General features: G+C 35.8%; 1 protein-coding gene across 2 annotated transcripts in view; it reads left to right on the forward strand.

The window, feature by feature from the left end:
- The window catches only part of ppargc1b (peroxisome proliferator-activated receptor gamma, coactivator 1 beta), a 142,420-nt gene extending 135,470 nt beyond the window's left edge, over window positions 1-6,950 (forward strand). For both annotated transcript variants that reach the window (XM_030144876.1, XM_030144877.1), the window contains exon 12: window positions 368-6,950. In XM_030144876.1, the coding sequence (XP_030000736.1) occupies window positions 368-459 (92 nt within the window). In that variant the 3' untranslated portion in view covers window positions 460-6,950. The remainder of the gene's footprint in view (window positions 1-367) is intronic.
- The last annotated feature ends 10,106 nt before the right edge of the window (window positions 6,951-17,056 follow it).

Here is a 17,056-nt window from a genome sequence, read left to right on the forward strand (position 1 = left end):
GTAGGCATATTTTATTCAACACGGGAAGCATTCATTGACTATTACATTAAAAACAACCCATCATAAATAGGTAAAAAAACCCAAAAAAAAACAAAGAGCATGTGACATCCTCTGTGTGTTGTTTTTTTCTCTCCTGTTACTTTGTTTTGTCTTGTTTGGTTTGGTGCATATGTTACATTTGTATTTATTTAGTCACTGATCTTCCATTTCCCCTTTTAGGAACTTATAGTCCATACATATGCATCTCATTGTACCATGTTTGAAATGTACTTGCAATTGAAAAACCCTAATATAAAAAGTAAAAGAAAAAAAACACAATGCAATCTGAGTGTTTGAACCTGACGCCCAGTTTGTTTTTGTCTTTCAGATGAGGCAGGTCCAGGCCCAGTCAAGAGCAAGTACGACGCACTGGACTTCGACACTCTTCTGAAGGAAGCCCAGAAGTCCCTTCACCGCTGACAGTGCAGGTCCTGACTGGCCAGCCTTAGTAAAACTACAGCAACCCTCCTCTGACACCATGTCTGCTCTCAGACAGGCCTCTCAGTACCTCCACGCAAGGCAACCTCGCAAAATGTTTACATTTTTACCATTGGAATAAAGTAACAGTACAGACGTTGTTTTTTTAAGTTTCTTTCACCGGAGGATACTGCTTATAAATGAGGAAGCCACTGGGAGTCCAGAGGAGTTGAGAGACAGTGGAGGAAAAATGACTTCAAAAATTACAGCAATGGTACAACAGCTACAAACGATAATGATAGCGTTCTCTGCTGAACAACAATGACAACAAAGCTGCTTCCTGTCTGTGTTGGTGAAATCTTTGCCCTGCCTTGGAAGAGCGGGCGTGAAAGACCTCCGTAGCAAATCCTTGCTATCCCTGCGTTGCGTTGGTCGTCGTGGTGTGTGTTTCTGCGTGTGCGTGTTCTTTGTTCTGTTTGTTTTGTAAAAAAAAAAAAAAGGAAACAAAACTCTCTCTTTCTGGTCAGAGGTGGTGGACCTGCAAGCTGTGTTCACCATGAAGTTGTGCGATTGTGTAACCAGAAGAAAAAAAAAAAAAACCCTGCTTTGTTTTAGCAAAAAATTGTGGATGTTATAAATTTGAAAATCTATCGTGCGTGTGTTATGGACAAAGAATATAACAAAATAACATTTAACGTAATCATTTGATGACTGATAAAAGTTTACAAATTTAAAATGAAGATGGAAAAAAATCATGTTTTTTTTTTCTTTTTTGTAATTGTAGTGCTTCCTTAATTTGATCTATGCACTGTAAGGAGGTTAAATGTCTCCGCTGTCCTCCACTTTCCCCCCTTTGACTCTAATCTCAAAATCTGCCATGCTGACTATTTGGGCTTCTGCTACTGGCTGCTGCAGGCTCAGTTTGGTAGGCGGTAGGTGTACGTTAAAACCCCAACTTGGATTTGGAAATAAAATCAACTCCATTTAAGGCCATTTGTCATTTTATAATGTGAATATATTTTAACTGGCTTCGAAATAGGATATCGGCCAAATTCCACTTGAGCTTTTGTATAGTTTATTGTTGATGTGGTGAATTGAACTGGCAACGAAAATAGTGTTAAAAAAATGTCTGAATATGAGTAATTGTCACTGCCTTTGTTAAAACAAACTGAAGGGATGGGTTTAGTGTTGGGATTGTATAGATTGTAGAGATCGGTGAACAACATTTAACTGTAAAATTAAGCACATTTAAGCATGTTTTTATCAGTAGCACTGTCAACGTAATTTGATAACGAAAATATATAAAGAAATATATGGCTATATCTAAAATTGCAAATAAAAAAAAATAATAACGTAAGTTGATTCCACTTATCTTTTTCCAAATCCAAAGGGGTTTTCATGTGTGTTTTGACGTGGTCCCACTGAACATGTGTCCAATACAGGCTGCAGCCTAAAGACACCCCCTGAATGCCACAGCCAATGCAACAGTTACTGTTTACATACGGACTGCAGCAAGCAGGACAAAAATGGGGAAAAACAAGTTGGTGGCCATTGGCACCTTTACATCATTTTTTTTTTTAGTCACTCAGTATGACATCTGCTTTATCCAGACATGTTCTTTCACATAACATTAATTATTCGCTACAGTGCAAAAACTGTTAACAGATCCGAAGAAATGTGACTTTTTTCCTATTTCAGACATCGCCATAAATACAGTCGACTAATTGGTTCGTTGAAATGGAATGTATACAAGAATCTGAATGTAATTATCATGCTTTCCCCATTTCTGCTTGCCCAAAGATTGTGGAGCTTTTTGGTGCTTAAAATGGTAGACTTGTCACGCGGTTGATTACATTTAACCGAGCTTCAAATATAGCCTGAATGACGCCTAATTTACATTTCTCATGCAGCCAGTAGCACCTGCCGTGAAGACAGAGAGAGCTTTCAAGCCTGCCAATCAGGTGGCGCCAAAACAGCCGCCGTATACCTACTATAACACAGCCAGGGAACGAGCAAGGGATGGGCTTGAAAGTAACAAAAAAGAGCAATCGGTCAAGGCTTCTTGTCCGGGAGGTACTGTATCAGCTGAGCATCTCTACCTCACATCCATCCCTGCTCCCCCTGTCACTTTATTTCTTAGATGCTCTCCCCATCCTCTTTTGTATGTTTTTGTTTGTGTCGAAAACCTTCTCCGTGTGAGGGTTTTTCCCAACTGACAGCCGGTTATGTGTAGTTCGGGGGTTTGGTTTTTTTTTTATTTTATACTATGACTCCTATCACTAAGCCCCCCCCTCTCCCCCTCCCCTTATGCGGGGAAAACTCTCGAACTCTTTCCTTGGCTTGCCTCATTGCGGTTTTTAGTGTGATCGTTTTATGGAGTCTCGACCATGTGTTTGTGTAACAGTGTTTTGTCTTTGTCTCGTGTTTGAGTCGGACACTACTGACGCTTGCGGGCTACGGTGAAAACGGGTGGGGAGAGGCTGAACGTTTGGTTTGGTGGTTGGTTAGTCCTTGAGCGCAACGGGAGGCAAAGATTTCCCACTCTTCTCCCCCCCTCCACCCACCCTCCTTTTCTTGCTTTCTTCAGGGACACCATTCCTCCCAATTTCCCCAGTTCCTCCTCTCCTTAACCCTGGAATTTCACTGAAACCGCCCAACTCTTTCTGTCTGTAACTCTCTCTCTCTCTCTCTGTGGGTTCAGGCCTGGTTGCTGGGCTTTCCCTCAGCCCCTTGGTATACTCTACCCTTTTCCACATCCTCTTCCTTTCTCTATCTAATCAACTCCTTGGTAACACACACAAAAAATTGAATGTTTACATCACTCGATTCTCCTTTGACTTTATTAGGAACGCACACTAAGTACAAAGGCGCCTTATTCAGTGTTTAAAGAAATAACAGCAAGTTGAGTGGCCTCGAGGAATGCAACTTCTCCAGGTTCACTGATGTCCAAAACTAACAATTTAGTGCTATACATACTGATTGAAACAATAAGTCATCCTCTAAAAAAAAGAAAGGAACAAAAAGTGTAACAGACTAATCGCAAACAACTGAATGAGTATTTGTGCTTAGTATGTATACTACTAAAAAGTGAGAGAATGTGCTGGTTTACATATTAAAAAAAGAAAATATATTATAATATATGAATATATAATGTGTATATAGCACTATGCCTCGTTGTAAACATAAAATGTATTGTGTGTTTTGTTTTGTTTTGTTTTTTTTCTTTTTTTTTTTTGTTTTTAAGGTGGCGGGTCACAGTTGATTGCTAATCAGACAGGACACGGTCAAGTCGGTTTTGTTTTCCAATGAGTAAATATATGTTCAGTACAGGGAGGAAACGAAGGGAAAAATGACAATGACAACTTCACTCAAAGTCCAACACTGTTGTATGAGAAAGACAAAAAATATAAATATATATATATATATATATATAAGAGATCCCTTTAGACTATCACATTAGAAAAGTTATATTTCTTTGCTGTTTATGAAATGACAAAATATTTTTTGATATTTTTTTTTTTCTGTTTTTAAAAAGCAATTTGAGATGCAATACATAATAATCTTATCTTTAAGACAGCCTTTTTTCCTTAAACAAAGGTAATAATGTACAGTGTGTGGTTGGTTGTTGAACTACAACACGGGGAGACTCAATAGGCGACTGTACTGTATGTAGAACTGCTGTTAAACACAAAAAACGAAAAAATTACAGAAAGAATGTGGTCAGTTGTAAACACATAACACATATAAAAATAAATTATACTAGTATACTCTTGCACAATTAACATCCCAAGTAGTGAAATACCTTCACAGTGACTCCTCTCTAAAGGAAAGGAAGCTGTTGTAACTATGTTATTACCACATTTTGATGGTGCACAGGTTTGTTTAAAATCTGACTTACATGGGACACGCATTACAGTAACGGCAAATAACTATGCGTATGACTCTGGCAATGGAAAGTAGGAAGGAGAAAAAGAAGAAAAGAGATAAAGTTGTTGCAGATTTGACCCCGTTAAATGTTTTCAGAGACACTGTAGATGCTGCAGAAATCCCACTTTTTAATGCTGCACTTCAGATGAAACTGGTTCTTGCTTGTATTTCATCTAAAAATTACACATTCATACAGAGGGTAGAGTTTGTCAAGGCAATGGAAAGTTTATGTACCATTTGATTTGCAAAATGAGTATGTTGCCCTAAAACCCCACTAATTGCAGGTACACCAGTATGCGAATATTGGCATCGAGTGACTGGAAAATTTTGATTGCTTGTTTTATTAAAATTAAAAATTAGCATTATTCAATTGTGTTTTTTTAAAACAATATGATGAAGGGCTGAAAGACATTTGTAAAATTAAGATTATTTTGTTTCCCTGACATAAATTGGGAAATAAGTAAAAGAAAATGAACTTACAATAAAATAGCTGTGTCTGAAGGCACAAAATCAAGTTAAATTACATTCTGGTTAGTCATGAGTCAGAAACATGTTCCTAAGTGCAACAAACAAAAAAAAATCACAAGCGGTGGAAAAAATGCATTAGCAAAATTCAGGATTTTTTTTTTCGTCTATATCCATAAAAAAGTGAAATTGTACCTTAAATACATTTATGGAAAGTCATTTGTTGGCATCGGCCAAGGATTTCACTCTCAGTGCATCTGTATCCAGTTCTCCACAGTTGGAGATTTTATCTTATTTACTGAAATAAATGGAAAGGTGAACGTAACAGACAAAGCTGCCTTCAATAACTCACTTGTCTGTTGGCATTTTTGCAGTGGAGAAAAGAACTGCTTGTTATTCCAAATTCAGATGGATTTGAGGAAACGCTGTGCAGCATTTGTTGGGGTTTTTGCGGCGCCTGCTGCTGTGCCTGAAGGGGCCTCCGTTGTTGTGGAGGTGAACGACATCATGGCAAGCCTTAAAACTTAACTGGGGGACACCGAAGCTACCACTAGCTTTTACTATTACTGTCTCAACTCCTTTCCAATCCAATGTGGTTTATTATTAAATAATTACTGACGTAATTATAACTTTTTTCAATAGCCATATTATAAAAGCTATATACATATATATGAATATATATTTGTGTGTTTGTGTAGATATCTAGATGATTATATACTTTCTTATAGAAAACGTTGATGTTGACCATTCTCCTCAGTGTTTGAGAACACGTTGACACATTTCAACATGATAATACCGCTGTCTACTTGGTCTAGGTCCTAGGTCAATGGACAATGAATCCAAATCCAAAAAATGTAATAATAATAAAAAAATAAAAAAACACAAAAAAATCCTTCCAAAGGGAATTACCCTCGTCAGAATGCAATACTATTCTTTCCACTCTTCATTTCAGAAAAATGAAAAATGGCAAGAAAACCATTAAACTTAAGAGGCAAGTTGACCAAAAAAAAAAAAAAAAAAGTTAAAAAAAAAAAAAAAAAGTTAAAAAAAAAAAAATCTAAAACTTTCAACAATAAAATGCGTGGCTTGTGACGGCTTGTGAAAAATGTGATGTTTTTGACAGCCGCGACAGATTCAGTTTTATCGATGTCATGTTTCCAATGCCATGGCCCACTAAAACACATTTTTATTTGCTTTTATGTCACATACTATTCTGTTTTTTTTGTTTTTGTTTTTTTAGTTCAGAAAACAATGTATCTGTCAGCATGCTATGCCATCCAATACCATAGCCCCTACAGGACAGGAGTACTGGCACCAGGGGTCGGTCGTGGCCCCAGATTTCACTGCTGTGTTTGGTCTGTCAATGGTTTGTCCACAGTAAACAACTGAACTGTCTGTGTCACATTTCAACATCAACAGTTGTACAATACACAAAAACCCAATGGGTAATCTGTCGAACTTGATGGTAACAGTGATGTCAAATAGGCACTTAGTAGGAACTGCAAACTATCAAAATCTGCTAAATGTGAGTCGGTGTTTTTTGGTGGGAGAAAATATTTTGACATAAGGGCATACATTGTTTTTGTTGTTTTTCATTACTATTGATTTCGTTGTCTATTTACAACTAATGACTATCAAATTTCACATAAATAATTTTTTTTTCTTTTTTAACTTAGTTTTTGGTAAAACAAAAAGGTAAATACTACTAGTGAGATTTTATATTTTTACATATGTTGGTTTTATTTGCGTTTCTCCTTTTTTTATTTATACGCCACTTAGTTTGGATGTCTTTAAATGGTGTTTTTTTTTTCCGTTTTGTGTGATTTCATATGTCTTGAGAATGTGGAGACAAAGGCATTTCAGTATTTTTGAATTGTTAAAATCTAGTTTCATAGAAGCGGAAGTATCTGATGTTATAAATTATATTTTAATTCATGTAAATAGTTTAAAACAGAAGACTATGGCTTCCTTTTAAACTGAATACATTTCTCTTCAGAGATTGTTTACATTATGAAACTGTAGAGATGTGCTCCTCATATACTGTATAAAAGTACATATATTCATTGATTTGCCTCCAAAAAATAAAATCCTAATGAACAGAATTCTCCTGTGTACATGTGGGTTTCTTTCTAAAGGACTCAGACACTTTATATTTCACTTCATGGTGGTGGAAAAGCTGGTGTTTTAATGAAAGGTAAATGCAATAGAAACAAATTAACTGAATCATTATGTGTCTGCATGAATGGACTTAATATAAGAAACAAAAGTAAATGATCCTGTTGCAAAAATTGGTGAAAGTTGAAGCTTTAAAGAGGATGGATTCTATAACATGGGTCTCAAACATGCAGCCCGGGGGCCAAAACTGGCCCGCCAAAAGGTCCAATCTGGCCCATGAAATGACTTTATGAAGTGCAAAAATTACACTGAAGATATTAACAATCAAAGGTGTTGAACTACAATCTACGATTTATTTAATTTGACAGGGATAATGCAGTCAAACAGTTACAAGTTTGCAGCTGATGTGATGCATATAGAGTTTATAGCCAGTGCTAATTCTCAACTCCAGTCCCCAGTTTGGGCTCTTCCACAACATTACAGTACAAGTATAAAAAACACAGCATTTAAAACGGTCAAACGATAATTCGATAATCCAGTGTTGCATTTACGAGGCATTCATTCACTCACTCACTCTCCCACACAATATACACAATATTTACAGATGACAACAGTTGTGTTTTGTCTTTAACCAGGTTTTGGCTCTGGTGGTGAACATCTTAAACTCTAAGATGGATTTTATGTCTGATGGCAGTGAGTTCCAGAGTTTAGTACTCTTACAGGAGAAGGATGACTGTCCAAAAGTTGTCCTGCAACAGGGGATTTTGTAATTTAGGTTTGAGGAGCTTCTGGTGACTGTTGCTGTGGGTTAGGGTTAGGCCTAAACCAAACCTTAACTCTAAGTCTAACCCCTAACCCTCAACCTAACCTTAAACTAAACCCTTATTGCTAATCGCGTGGCATTTGACGTGGCGTGAACATACAATAAAAAAGCTTATAATGTGTACAGATAACACGCCAATTAGAAGTGGTGTGTATATTTACAGTTTGAAGTATTTGCAGTTCTAGTTCAGACCTATTTCAACCACTACTAAAAACATGACAAGTGTGTTGGTACATTATTACTTCTATGTTTTCACGCATGTTTTGACCATATCTGCCAGGCCAAAGTGTTCACACGTCACAGCAACAGAATGAAAATACATGGAGCTGAAAGCCTTGCTTTTGGCACAAAAGATTGTAGCCATCATCAGCCCAAGTGCATTTCACGAAACTTTTTCTTTTTTTTTTTTCTTTTTTTTTTTATTCAATGCATTAGCAAAGACTTGGACCTTGGTTTTAGTTTGTAAAATCTCAAGGATTTTCTTCACTAGAACTAACAAACCTGCTGACATTTCTTCGTGTATACTTCAGTCTTAAATCTGTGCTGAAATTCTTAAGGAGGGTGACTTGTGCAAGCTTTAATCATTGTTTGCGAATGTCACAAACCTCAAGCGTTGGAGAAAAAACATAAAATGTTGAAGACAAGGTTTCACTTAGAACAGACAGAAGTATTTAATTTACTGATTTATCAATAGATCTGATGTTCAGTACAAAAATAGGACTAATGTCCCTGTATCTCACCGGTGTGTTCTATCAAGCATCAATAACAAGTTGTATTTGTGAGGTTGTCAGGTTCTGCCGCTGTTGTTAGAGTCCTCTGGTCTTGATGCAGGAGATCAATCTCAACAACTTAACAAATTACCGTACTTTCCAGACTGTAAACCGCACCTGACTATAAGCCGCACTCACCCCATCTCCAACGTCTCACCATCGCTTCATTGATACCAAGCTTTTGCAGCTACTCTATTTCCTTCTTTGTCAGCCGGATCGATCGTTAGCCCAGAAAACATAAATTAGCCACATCATTTTAGAGCTGCGGGTTCACAGTGTGTGGAAAAAGTAGCGGTTTATAGGTGATGGACCCAAATGAAAGTCCGTATATGACTTCCTATCAGTGCTCAATAGTAACTATATTATTATCTCTAACCATTTCCATGTTAAAACCCATCAAAATATGGACCAATATAAGCAAAGACAAATTTTTAATACTTAAAAAAAATTGTCAAAAATTCTAAAATCTAAATTTCTCTATACTGTGAACAAACTTGGAAGACTTTGCCCCAAGGAAGTAACAAGTAAAATTTGAAATTAATCGGACCAGCATTTTTGGAGAATAAGATTGTTGAAATCTAGACATTGGTGACCTTGAGTTTGACCATTAAAGGTGACTCAAGGTCAAAGGTGCTGGACCCAAATGAAAGTCTATATATGACTTCCTATCAGTGCTCTATAGTAACTATACTGATATGTCTAACCATTTCCATGTTAAAACCCATCAAAATATGGACCATTATAAGCAAAGACAAATTTTTAATATTGAAAAAATTTGTCAAAAATTCTACAATCTAAATTTCTCCAGACTGTGAACAAACTTTGAAGACATTGTTCCAAGGAAGTAATGAGCAAAATTTGAAATTAATTGGACCAATAGTTTCGGATTGTTGAAATCTAGACATTGGTGACCTTGAGTTTGACCATTGAAGGTGACTCAAGGTCGAAGGTGATGGGCCCAAATGAAAGTCCATATATGACTTCCTATCAGCGCTCAATAGTAACTACAGGGTGGGAAAGCAAAATTTACAATATTTTGAGGCAGGGATTGAAAGACAGTGTATGACCAATTAGTTTATTGAAAGTCATGAGAATTTATTTGCCACAAGAAAATTGACATAATAGAAAATGTTTTTATTCTATGTGTCCTCCTTCTTTCTCAATAACTGCCTTCACACGCTTCCTGAAACTTGCGCAAGTGTTCCTCAAATATTCAGGTGACAACTTCTCCCATTCTTCTTTAATAGTATCTTCCAGACTTTCTCATAATAGTTTTGCTCATAGTCATTCTCTTCTTTCCATTATAAACAGTCTTTATGGACACTCCAACTATTTTTGAAATCTCCTTTGGTGTGACGAGTGCATTCAGCAAATCACACACTCTGACGTTTGCTTTCCTGATTACTCATATGGGCAAAAGTTTCTGAAAAGGTATGGATAATAGTGTTAGGTATGATTATGACATCAATATATGTTTGGTTTCAAAACAACTGACATAGTGCCTGCTGAGAAAAAACAACTAAATGTTCATTGTAAATTTTGCTTCCCCACCCTGTATATTAATGTCTAACCATTTCCATGTTAAAACCCATCAAAATATGGACCATTATAAGCAAAGACAAATTTTTAATGTCTAAAAAAATTTGTTGAAAATTCTAAAATCTAAATTTCTGCAGATTATGAACAAACTTTGAAGACATTGTCCCAAGGAAGCTACATCTACAATTTGAAATTAATCCGACCAGTAGTTTCATCAGAGAAGCTGGTGAGCTAAAAATCTAAATGAGTGCATCAATTACACCTGGAACAAACGAAGCCAAACATCAGCATGTAAGGTACTTGACTCGAACCAACAGATATGCAGTAAACTACATATATGTTTTGATTTGGTGTGTGTGAATACAACTGGCTTTCAACATGCTTACATAAGACTGCATGTGTTTCCTGACTACTATAATTGGTGTTCCTTTGCTGTGGAGAAGATAAGCTTCACAAAGCAATATGCTCTGCTGCCTGTGCTCTGTGTGTCTCACTCACACACACTAATGAAAACTCCCTCTTTCCAGTCTTCCCCTGGTTAAACAGCGTCCTATTAACAGGCCGCTGGCAATTTTCCGCCTGGCTTCACTGTGATTCACATGTCACTGACTGCACTGATGTCTGTTCATGGGGCATCACTGTAGCAGCAACGCTTTACCCATGGTCTCTGGGCTCCTGTCAGTCTCACACCAGCGAAATCACACAGGTACATTTGTTTCATAAATGCAGAAGGAACAGGGGAGAGGGAACATCCAAATGTACGACACCACCTATCAACGATTCGACACAGAGAGGAGTGAAAACCCTCAGAGAGTGAAGGTGAAAGATTGGAAATAAAAGTGTTTGACATTAAGGTATTAAAGCAATACCACGCATATGAAAACAAACACACACACGGTGAAGTAATCATAAGTAAATACGCTGAAGTAGAAAAGGTGTAATATGGAGTCTAAATATGGTCATTTTGGACATTTGGGAGTCAACCTGTAGGGTAATATTTATATTCAGCACTCCCCAAAAGCTAAATGTAAAAAAATCTGCAAATAATGATGGTCCTGGAGCCCAGACGCCAAACCCTAAATGGATTCTGCTGCAATAAAGTGAGTTCTCTGACTAAAATATTAGAATATGTCTGGGTCGTTTTCATATCTGTTGTGTTCTAATATTTGCTCCTAATTCCTGCATTTGTAGAAGATTCAATACAAAAGGCTGATTGATTTTTATTCAACCAACTTGATAGTATTGACATTTAATTTAAATCATAATTGTATTGATTTTTTTTTCTTTTTTTTATTCATTCAATCCAATCTAAATGACTGGAAAGGAGCAGGATGAAGAAAACTTATAATACCTGCCCCTTTCTTGAAACATCTGCTTACATCAGATAAGTTGTCATTACAGCTATTACAGTAAACAGTTTATATGATAGTCAATACAAATAAAACAAATCCAACATCCATAGGTTAAATTACTTCATTACATACTTTTATAAAGCTTCTCTATTCTTTCCTTATACAACTTCTTAAACTGAATAATATTTGTACAGCTCTTCTCTTCTATTGCCAAAGAATTCCACATTCTGACACCCACAACTGAAATACACATTTGCTTTACATTACTCTGAGCCCTTCGCTGTTTAAAATGAAACCTCCTTCTATGTTCTTCATCCTGTGATACTAAAACAAATCATCTCTGCAAATTTGCAAAAGTCTGTTTCTCGCTCTAAACACAATCAGCAATGTCCTTAATTAAGGCAACTCTTTAAACTAAAGCAATCCTGATTAATAAACAACTCATTTGTATGTTCCCTGAAATTAACATTGTACATGACTATCTATCTATCTATCTATCTATCTATCTATCTATCTATCTATCTATCTATCTATCTATCTATCTATCTATCTATCTATCTATCTATCTATCTATCTATCTATCTATCTATCTATCTATCATCGTGGAAAAAATTCTTAGATCATCAAAAGTCATCAAAAACAATGGTTATGCAATCCAGTACTAACTCCTGTGTGCATCATGTGACTAGAACAGACAGAAAAGAAAACATGGAATGCCTAAAAGCACTGTTTTTGTCAGTACAATGCCATAGATATTGATGTAAGAACTGAAGTGATTTTGATTATTATCAAGAAAACAGAGAAAATGGTTAGATATCAGCTCTGGAATTAAACTCTTACGAGCTATTTTTGTTGTTATCATTATATTCGTCCAAACAAATGTACCTTCAGTTGTACCAGGCATTAAATGATAAAGAAACTGAAGAAAACAAGGGGTGGTCTAATAATTTTCCCAGCAACCGTATATGGTTCTAATGTTTTTTTGATACTTGTTTAAATAGTAATATGTACCACCAGAGGAGTTTTAGGCAATTTCATGTTTACATCCTCTATGGACAGTTCAATCTTTAAATATTTATGGCACAGCTTTGTTATTTATTGTACATGGTTGTTCATCCTCATATTTATTACATAATATTTTCTTTTTACTTTATTTTCGTAGATTCCATGGGTTGTATAAAAGTCTGTAACCATTCTGCTCATACTTATAAATAACCCCTGGGGACAAAAAGTTTTTTGAATTGAATTTGTAAGACTTTTTCAAATGGTCGCCTGTGACTTCTTACGGTGTAATATTAAGCCTATAGTTTGTTGTCAGTGTTCTAGATAATTGGTACTACATTAATGAAAACTTTGTAAATTAGTTATATCAGATTGTTTCTAAACTTTTTTCATGTGGTCTCCAATGGCATCTACTATTCATACCAAAAAAACTGTCAGTTTGGATTGACTTTTCTATCCATTTTCAAGTGTTTTAGATCATTTATAATGAATAAATACTCCCTTAAGTTTTTAAAGCTGTTTCAAATGGTATCGGCCTCTAACTGTTCAGCTGTAATATGTGCTCTGACAATTGTCATTTAGTTTTGCATATGTTTCAGGGGTTTTTTATAAGGCTTTTTCATGTGGTCAAATTGTAATATATGATTCTAAAATATGTAGTTTTTAAGGCATCTAGTGTTTCATGACTTGCTTCACATAATCCCTAAGTTTCTTCAGTAAGACTAGACTACGTTTGTTGAAAAAGATAATTTTGTACAGGTTTTTGTACATCTCTTAGGTGTATTTAATCAATAATCCCTCTGGTGTTTCATATTTTTCTTACTTTTTTAAGTAATCACAAACAGCCTCCAGTGGTGGATTAGGACAGGGGTGTCAAACTCATTTCAGTTTTAGTTAGCAACATACAGCCCAGTATGATCCCAAGTGGGTTGGACCAGTAAAATAATAACACAACAACCTATAAATAATGTTAACTCCAAACTTTTCTCTATGATTTAGAGTGAAAAATGTAAAATTACATGAAGTAAAATGTTTGCATCTACAAACTATCCTTTAAAAAATGTGAATAACATGAACAACCCTTCTTAAAAATAAGTACAATTTTAACAATAATATGCCTCAGCTTATCAGCTATCACACTTTTAAACTCTGACAGAAGCCATTTTAGTCATTTTAAATGATTTTTGTTGTTGTAGTTGTTTTTTGTCTTTTTTTGTTTTGTTTTTTTTAAATATTAGCAGAACCAATAGGGTCTTTTAGTCTGCATTGGTATTTATTGATTATTTATTGTTGATTATTTAAATGCATTTATTCGTAGTTGCTTTCAATAGTCCTGTATTTGTGCATTGATTTATTTATGTTTGTCACATTGCACTTTGGATGTGGGCTGATGGTTGAGCTGATGTCTGTGGTAAGCTGCAAATGAATTGTCCGTATGGGATAAATAAAGTTTTCTGAATTATTTACACATGTACATTATAACTTACAGATCACAGTGGATCTACAAATATACAAAACACTTAGTAACAGGCATGTTAAAGTTGCACTTATTTCTCTTAAGACATTTCAGATTGTTCATATTTGTTGAGATTATTCATGTTTTTTTTTAAAAGCATAGTTTGTAAATGTAGACGTTTTTATGTAATTTTACTTTTTTTACACTAAAACACAGAAAATTTCAATTATTTATACATTATTTTGATATTACACAGAGCAAAAATATAAACACATCATGTAAATTATTTGTGTAACATGAGAGGTGTTGCCCAAAATGAGTTCATGATGTCTTATTATTGTAAAACATGGTTGATTCTCTTGATTTTTGTCCATGTCTGCGACTGAGCACTAGCTCAGTGATCCAGTGGTTCCACTCACATCACAGGTGTGGTATGTCGACGCTGCTTAAACAGTGTTAACAGTACTCAGACACTCCTTATACTGGGGACAATAAAAGGCCACCTCAAAATGTCAAATTTCATCAGATGTCACCATGCCGCTGATGTCGTAAATCATGCGGTGGTGTGCCATTGGCATGCTTTAATACAGGGATGTCCACCACAGCTGAATGTTCACTATGTAACTCCTGGAAGCACAACAGACTCCTGTCCTTGACCGGCCTGCAGATTCTCCAGACATGTCGCCCATAGAGCACCTATGGGATGTTCTTGATCGACGTGTCCGTGATCGTGTTCCGGTACTGTATAATATCCCACAGCTCCATGTAGCCCTCGAAGAGGAGTGGAACAACATTCCACAGGCCACAATTGATAACCTTGTCAACTCGGTGAGAAGACGATGTGTCACTACAGGAAGCCAATGGTGGACAAATAACGATACTGAGTGGAGATTTCTTTCAGCCCCCACCGTGTCCAAATGAATGTCCCTGAATGCCACACGCCACTATCATGTTCAAATCAATAGTAATCTGTACCACACTGATCAGCACAGTAAACTTTGACTGATTTAATATATTGTGTAAAAATTTAAATAGTCACCTGGGGCGTTTATATTTTTGTGTTTTACTGGTCTGACCCACTTGAGATAGAATTGGTGTGTAGTGGCCCCTGAAATAAACTTCGACTTGATTGTTAAGATCTTCAGTGTAATGTTTGCATTTAACACATTCATCCCATGGGTCAGATTGGATCCTTTGGTGGGCCGGTTTTGGTCCTCGGGCCGTATGTTTGACACCTCTGGATTAGGAAGACTGCACTGCACCAAAAACAGTCAAATGCAACTGAATAAACACCAAACTGTAAACATTTGAGATCATTTTCAAGGCATTATTAAGTGTTCCCCTAGGTGTTTCAGGTTGATAAAGCTAGCATTATTTTGTAAAAAGTCACTACAGGGCACAGAAGTAATGAGGTTCTGTCCAATATTATCAAGGGACTGCTTTGGGAGGCTCTGAAAACATGCCTGACTCACTCCACAGCTCAACTCTCACCGCAGTTATAAAACAAGTGAACGGATGGTAGCATCCGCTCCATCCCCTAATACTCCCCAAGCATCCACACGACACAAGACACCCCTCGGGACAAATTTCCAGATTATGAGGGTAGACTTAAGGCGCCAGCGTGCTCTGTCATCAGGCATGTTGGAGGCCAAAGCATACGTCTCATCCTCTGTAGTGACCCAGAGTGGGCTTCGGCTTAGTGGACACTTTATAACACCTATACATAATCAGACAACATATAATACAACTCAATTATAATCGGACATTAAATATTAGACAAGATTAGTATCGGTAGAAAATAAAAATGCCAAATGCCAAAATTAGTGAAATTAATATATAAAATCTAATGGTAGCTTAAGATTTAAGGCACGTTTAAATTTATTAAAATATAATTAAAACAACTTTTACTCATGTAGAAACAACTCTTCAATCTGGTGATTAACAGCACGGCCCCAAGCCAGAGGAGATACCGACAATTAGAAATCATCCCGTCAGCCTTTTCGCGTCCTGCTGTCCTCTGTTTGGTTGTTTCTGAGGGGCAGTCGTGACTGCAGCAAACAGAGCTATTCTGCAGTGCAGCGGCGGATTATTAGACACAATGTCAGCTCAACTCTGACAGAGACACCAACGTCATACATTAACCTACGCCATTATGTTCCTGTTCTACCATGGCCCTGCATGTTGAGATAAACTGTGAAAGCTTGAGATTGTGTTTTATCAAGTGATTGCTTTAAAACGTCAACATGAATAGTCACCTTTGCCTTTGCCGTTGTCCTTTTCTCTTTATTCATTTATTTATTTTTTTACTGTTTTATACAACATATAATGTAATGGAAAAATGCTTTGTATATTTTATGCAGACTATATAGAGCAAGTTATCATAAAAAAAACAGATTAGTTTCATGTCCTTCACATTTTCTATTCTAAAAAGATTTTTTTTTCATGTTATAACAAGATATTTTAATGCTACAACAAGATATCCACATTATGACAACATAAAATATTATTTATTGTTCCGCATTTAATTTTATGTGTGACAATTTGTTACAACATAAAGTTCGTTTTAAAATTTATGTTATAGAAAATATGTTTTTTGTTGCGCAACTTGTATGTTAGGGTAACATAAAATATAATTATTATAACATAAAAATAATTTTGTTATACAATGAAAGACCTTTCCTTATAATAACGACCTTTTCATGATACTGAGCTGTTTTTTTCTGTTACTTTTTTTTTTTCCTCTTTTTTCTGACCTGGCAGCAGTACACTTCCAACAGAAGCAGAATGGGAAAGTTTTAAATTAAATTAACTTCAGCCACTGATAAGAAATAGTCAGAACAGTACTGAAAATGCAAATGAAAAAAAAAAAAAAAAAAAAATTAATTATTAAAATCTACCTAGACGTATTCCCCAGTATGAACGCCATATTTCATGATTTGTCTCGTCAGCTTCAGGATCATTACAGAAATATATAAATTTGTCCCTATCTTTCTTTTATGAAATCCATTAATTCATTTGTTTCACCGACTGTTTACTAACTGATTACTTGACTGTTCTTTTTTTTTTTTTTTTTTTTTTTTTTTTTAATTTTCACAGTGTATTTTTTTTTTAGCAAATCAACAATTTCTGTATAGCCCTGTGAGGTGACTTT

This window comes from Sphaeramia orbicularis, chromosome 10 (genome assembly GCF_902148855.1).
Source record: "Sphaeramia orbicularis chromosome 10, fSphaOr1.1, whole genome shotgun sequence".
NCBI lineage: Eukaryota > Metazoa > Chordata > Actinopteri > Kurtiformes > Apogonidae > Sphaeramia > Sphaeramia orbicularis.